The sequence below is a fragment of the Emys orbicularis genome, chromosome 18 (genome assembly GCF_028017835.1).
Source record: "Emys orbicularis isolate rEmyOrb1 chromosome 18, rEmyOrb1.hap1, whole genome shotgun sequence".
NCBI lineage: Eukaryota > Metazoa > Chordata > Testudines > Emydidae > Emys > Emys orbicularis.
Genome location: NC_088700.1, coordinates 23,763,726 through 23,770,169, shown reverse-complemented (window position 1 = coordinate 23,770,169; position 6,444 = coordinate 23,763,726). Strand labels below are relative to the sequence as shown.

Here is a 6,444-nt window from a genome sequence, read left to right as displayed (position 1 = left end):
GCCTTACAGGCCAGAGCAAGAGCAACCCAAGAAGGGGGGGGTGCTGGCTGGGAAAAGGCTATTGTCAGGTCAAGGGGATCCACTGAAGTCAGCACAGCACCAGTGTTCCTCGCTGGCAGAACCACACAGTGCAGCAGGCCCAGGCTGGCAGGGAGCTAGGCCAGCCAGTTGTACCAGTGCAGGGAATGAACCTGGCCCAGAGAAGGGATTTCTGCTTCTGGCTTTGCTCATTCAAGTGTGCAAGCAATGCTGTCTTTCCTTGCACTAGGAGGGGTTAATGCCTGGGCTCAGAGCTGCAATGGACAGGACACTAGGGGACACTCTGGAGATGCAAGTTCTGGTCTCCACTCTGACGTGCTGGGTGACCTTAGCCGTCATCCCTCGGTCCCCCCTGTAAAATGACGATAATGGCACTAATCCCCCCTCTGTTAGGTGCTTTGAGAGCTATGGAAGAAAGGGGAAGAGAAGTGCTGAGTATCTGTAGCAGTTTATTGTATTGGATGACTAATGTGCTGTTGTGGATGGTGCTAGCAAGTACTTCTCACTGAGTTCAGCGGGGTTTGCTTTCCCCCCCTCTCTATAGCAGGACGTGCAGATACTCTTTAGAACCTGATTCACCTGGTGGAGAACCAAATCCTCTCCCTTCCCCTCCTCCCCCCCCCAGCACAACTGGTCCCTCTTTTTAGCGACGAGGTGTAAGGAATCTGTTTTGTCCCTGGTGATCTCTGCGGAGAGGCGAGGGATTCACCGTTAACCCTTCTCGATAACAGACAGCAAGTGGGTAAGTGAAGGCAGGACGTGCTGCTTTGGTACCTGTAGCTCCCAATTGTTTGCACGCCCAGCCCTCGTGAGCAGGAAGCTGTGCATGCCCACATCTCTGGCTGCCCTATAATCCTTCACATAATTGTCCCCCACGTGAGCTGCCTGATGTGGGGCTACCCCAGAAATGTGCAGCGCCTTCTGAAAGATCCGCTGGTCTGGCTTGGCAAAGCCAGCCTCCTCCGAGGTCAAGACAAATTCAAAATGGTGCCTGAGGTTGCAGTGAGACAGAATCTTCTCGAGCCTCTTGTCGAAGTTGGAGATTACGGCCATACGGATGCCCAGCTGGTGGCACTGCCTCAGAGTCTCCCTGGCACCTGGTAACAACTCCCAGTTCTGTGCACTGCAGAACTCCTGATAGAGACTTTCTGCAATGGTGGCGAGGAGCCTGTCTTCATGGACACCAGCGAGTCTGAAAGTCTGTTTGACAACATCAGCCCACCACTGCTTGGAGCTTAGCCCCTGGCTCAGGCCATAGTTGGGGAAGTGCTTGCTCTGGGCTTTGTATGCCTGATGGAAAGACTTATTGAGAGCCTCAGGCTGTACATGAACTTCGTGAACTCGGGCCGCAGCAGAGTAATTCTCTCCTACTGGGTGCCGGAGCCGGAGCAACGTGTCCTTCACGTCCCACGTTAAGAGCCGGAGCCGAAGCATTGCTTCATTGAGGCTGAGGAGCGAGGAGAACCTAGAACACCAAATAAAGGGATAAGGATCAGACAAGCCGTAGACCCAACCCTCTTATAGGTCCAATGCCAACAGAACACTTCGCGTGGGGCAGTGAGTGACTCAAGCGATTGATAATGGCACTGGAGCTTTTCAACCTGGGGTAGCTTCACAGCACCTGTGGCTCATGGGTTCAAATTCCTCCCGGGCCTGCAGTGAATGAAAATGGTTTCTATCTGATGGCTGTTCTGTAGCTTCTTTGACTTGAATTGCTGGGTCTCAGGCCAGTTCCTGCCAGATCTGTATCCATGTCACAAACCCACCATTAGCACTGACGGGCCCTTCTCAGCCACAGAAGTGGTCCCCCCAGATTTCAGTAGAGGCACAATGGCAGAGCAGAGCAGGAAAGCTTGCCCTCATAGTTGCTATGCTGTGGATACAGAGAGGCCCTCACTGCCACCGTAGTGAAGTCAGTACCGGCACCAGTACTTCAGTCACTCAAAACTGTACAAACCCCTCATGTCTAAAATGATTTACTTCATTACATTACCATGTTAGATACAGGTTGTCAGTGAAGACCCTGTAGATCCTAGAATGCAGGACTTTGCACCTCTCTGTTTGCAGGAGAAACTGAAACTGCCAATCTTATACCATTTGTATTTGACTTTCATTTGCATTTCTTAACATGAAATGACAAAGTTGACCAGTATCCACAGACACTGGGTAGGGAAATTAATGCAAGAGAAATAAATGGGGAGCAAGATAACCTATTTAAGACTACCAGCCTTCTGTAATGAATTAGAACTCTCCTGCTCTTAAATAGGTTACAATTCAGATTTACACCTGGGGGAATTCTGCGCCAAAAAATTAAAAATTCTTCACCAAAAATAAAAAATTCTGCGCACAATATTTTAAAATTCTGCATATAATCTGCAATATAATCACACCAGTTTCAATTATTTTAATAATTTATTTAAACTACAATACAAAAGATGGAGAATGGGAGTGGGCAGCATTGGAGAAAATCCCCAACCCCCCTCTGTCTAATAGTAATGTAGCTAGTTAATAGTCAACAAATATATGCAGCCGTATGCTCACGTTACATCATAGGCAACTGAAGAGCAAGTGAGGGCTGGGGAGTCAAAGTCACAATTTATATTGGCTACTGAGCATCTCCAGAAAGGTCAGGAGCAAACAGTTCATGGAGCACATTGTGATAGGAAAATTTTTCAGCCCAAAAATTTAGATCAGTTCTAATCACTGAAGCACCATAAGCATTTATAAGCCATACTGTCCTTTACAGCACTCTGACAATGTAAAGAGCCTTACAACTTTAACACCTGTTTTATACTCCTGGGAAAATTCACTAAGCAGGCAGGCTGCTACGTTCTGCTCTGCCTGAGGGGACAGAGCCTGCCCCATGCCTACCTCCACAGAAACACCTCGAAGCCCTGCCCTTCCACGCTGGGTGGGCCATAATAGCTAGTGAGAGAGACAGAGTCTCTCTCTCGCACACACGTCCAGCCCCTCCACGGCAGCTCCAGTCGCCCAAACCAAGGTGCCTGTGCTGCCAGGGAGGGGCGCGTGACCAGTCTTGCGGCTTTCCTTTGCTTCCCCATCAGAAGTCATTTTTCCATGGGGAAACAAAGAAATCTGTGGGGGACATGAATTCTGCATGTGCACAGTGGCACAGAATTCCCCCAGAAGCAAAGTCTGTAATTTTGCAGTATAACAGAATGATATAATAAAACAATGGGTTTCTCTATAACGACATGAACTATTGTGCAATTAGCCTGTATGTGAGGTGGCAGGATTATTCAGCACCAAAATAATACTCTGGAAGAAACAGCCAGACCAGTTTAGCAGGAAACTGAAATCAGAGTTAGTGGCTAGGAATTCTCTCAACCTCAGACAAAATGCACACCCACACAGCAGCTGTCATGGAGAGAGTCATGCAGTCTCTGCACTGAAGCCTGACTACAATTTAAGGGCAGAGTAACACACACTTGGGATAAGAATCCATTTCCTTCTGCTGTATCAAGTGAGCAGTCTCAGAGGAGGAGGATGCACTGACAACTCTGATGAAGTCCTCTTGGCATGAGGCAGGTACATGCAAAGGCAGCAGCAGTGGGAGTTCAGTGCTGGTCTCTCTGCTGAGGCTAGTGCCTAAGGCCTGTGTCCAGAGGTACTGGAACAATTTGTACAGTGGGGATGCTGAGAGCCATTGAACCAAACTGGAAACCCTGGAAACCCCTTCAAGCCAGGGGTGCGAAAGCACCCCCAGTACCTCTAGTTCCAGCACCTATGGCTGTGTCATAAAAACAGCCATACAGGGTTAGACCAAGGTCCACCTAGTCCAGTATCCTGTCTTCCGTCAGTGGACAATGCCAGGTGCCCCAGAGGGAATGAACAGAGCAAGTAATCATCAAGTGATCCATCCCCTGTCACCCATTCCCAGCTTCTGACAAACAGAGGCTAGGGACACCATCCGTACCCGTCCTGGCTAATAGCCATTGATGGACCTATCCTCCATGAATTTATCTAGCTCTTTTTTTAACCTTGTTATAGTCGTAGCCTTCACAACATCCTCTGGCAAGGAGTTCCACAGATTGACTGTGCGTTGTATGAAGAAATACTGCCTTTTGTTTGTTTTAAACCTGCTGCCTATTAATATCATTTGGTGACTCCTAGTTCTTGTGTTATGAGAAGGAGTAAATAACATTTCCTTATTTATTTTCTCCACGCCATTCATGATTTTGTAGACCTCTATCATACCCCCCTTAATCGCCTCTTTTCCAAGCTGAAAAGTCCCAGTCTTATTAATCTCTCCTCATATGGAAGCTGTTCCATACCCTGAATAATTTTTGTTGCCCTTCTCTGAATCTTTTCCAATTCCAATATATCTTTTTTGAGATGGGGCAACCACATTCAAGATGTGGGCGCACCATGGATTTATATAGAGGCAATATGATATTTTCTGTCTTCTTATTTATCCCTTTCTTAATGATTCCCAACATTCTGTTTGCTTTTTTGACTACCGCTGCACATTGAGTGGATGTTTTCAGAGAACTATCCACACTGACGCCACGCTTTCTTTCTTGAGTGGTAACAGCTAATTTAGGACCCCATCATTTTATATGTATAGTTGGGATTATGTTTTCCAGTATGCATCACTTTGCATTTATCAACATTTCATCTGCCATTTTGTTGCCCAGTCACCCAGTTTTGTGAGATCCTTGGGTTCTTTATGAATACTTAAGCCCCTTCATTTTCAGTTTAAACTGATTTTTACCAAAAAAAATCCTGGGTTCTACAAAAAATATTATTATTTTTTTTCTGATTTCACCCTACTTTTGTAACATTCAAATATATAAAAATACCTTGTTTTATTAGGAAAATACAATACATTGCATGAGATATATGTATTATGATCATACATTAGTCTGTATATGCAAAGCTACCTGTTGAAGGAAGGCTATGTATTAGTCTAGAGATACACACAATAAACCAACAGACAGGCTTGCAAACTCTGAAGTGCATGTGCATCTGAACGTACTGATGAATCTCACACCGACCACATACACATTTCAAAGCTGTAAGCAGATAATGGTTTAAAGATTTGACACACTAAAATGGGAAGAAAACAAAAATCTGCATCAGAATACATTTCAGAACCCAAGGCAGTAGTTGAAAGTTAAAAAAACAAAAACCAGCAGGATAGTTCTAAGTCTACAACAGTAAAGTGTCCATTCAAATGAAAAGTTTTATTTGGGGATTAGAGATCTATTGTTTTCTTAAACTCAGAGGTGGCCTGTTTTGGTTTCTGTTTTAGTTCTGCAGCAAACCACACTGATGAAGGGAATTCAAACCATTAATCTACTGAATACTTCCCCACCCCCCTCTTTCCGGCCACAAAAATAAACCCGGATATTTATCCAGAAAAATTATATTTTTTGCACTGATTTTCACCTGTTTTTGTTGTGGTGGTTATAAACACTGATAAATTCCCAGGAAAATCAAATCCAATCTGAAAAGGCCGGGCCCTGAATAGGTAGCTAGAGCGTGCGAGCCAGCTGGAGGGGGGTAGTTTTTTGGGGCGCTGTCCCGAGTCTCCCAGCTCATGTCACAGAGGGCACCAAACAGCCATCGGTGGGCAAAGGGGTTTGGCTCGCTCCGCTCCTGATTCGGTTTAGATTTGACCAGCGCTAATGCCCGTTACCCGGCCCCCAACCCCCGTTTCCATTGACCGGCGTGTTTGGGTTGAAAGCAAAGGGACAAGAATTTCCCCCTTTGTCAAACTCCTCTGGGTTCCCGGGACCAGGCGGCGGGAAGTGCCCGGGGGCTCCGGGCTGCCGTGAGCACAGCGCTGCCCAGAACCGGGCCCGCAGCGCACTGGGGGTCGGGGCCGGTCCCGACCGGGCCGGGGGGTTCGCCGGGCCGGGGCCGGGGCCGGTCCCGCTCTCGGACCCCGGCTGCGCAGCGCCCTGCGGGGAGCGGGGGGAGCGGCAGGGCCTGGCCGGAGCAGGGGCCGACGCGGCCCGGCGAAGCGGGGCCCGCGGGCAGGGCGGGAGCTGGCCGGGAGCCCCGCCACAGGAGGCGGCGCCGTGCCCCGATCGCTCCGGAGGAGTCGCCAGCCAGAGCCAGGCCGGGCCCGGCCCGTCTGCGACTTACCTTGTGCTGCCGAGCTGAGACCTGCCGGGAGCGGCGCCAGCTCGGGCCGCCGCAGCAGCTTCCCGCCCCAGCCCGCCTCACCCCCATCGGCCATGGGGTGCAGCCCCCCCGGCCCCGCCTCCTGTAGGGTACAGCCCCCCCCATCGGCCATGGGGTACAGCCCCACCGACCCCCCCATCGGCCATGGGGTGCAGCCCCCCCGCCCCCGCCTGCTGTAGGGTACAGCCCCCCCGACCTCCCATCGGCCATGGGGTGCAGCCCCCCCGCCCCCGCCTACTGTAGGGTACAGCC

General features: G+C 49.4%; 1 protein-coding gene across 1 annotated transcript; it reads right to left on the bottom strand.

Moving 5' to 3' along the window:
- Nucleotides 1-501: 501 nt before the first annotated feature.
- Nucleotides 502-6,185, bottom strand: HDHD3 (haloacid dehalogenase like hydrolase domain containing 3). The gene is made up of 2 exons (XM_065418918.1): nt 6,154-6,185; nt 502-1,504 (listed from the first exon to the last, which is right to left on the bottom strand). The coding sequence occupies exon 2, from the start codon at nt 1,471-1,473 to the stop codon at nt 751-753; it is 723 nt and encodes a 240-aa protein (XP_065274990.1). The 5' UTR covers nt 1,474-1,504; nt 6,154-6,185; the 3' UTR covers nt 502-750.
- Nucleotides 6,186-6,444: the final 259 nt, after the last annotated feature.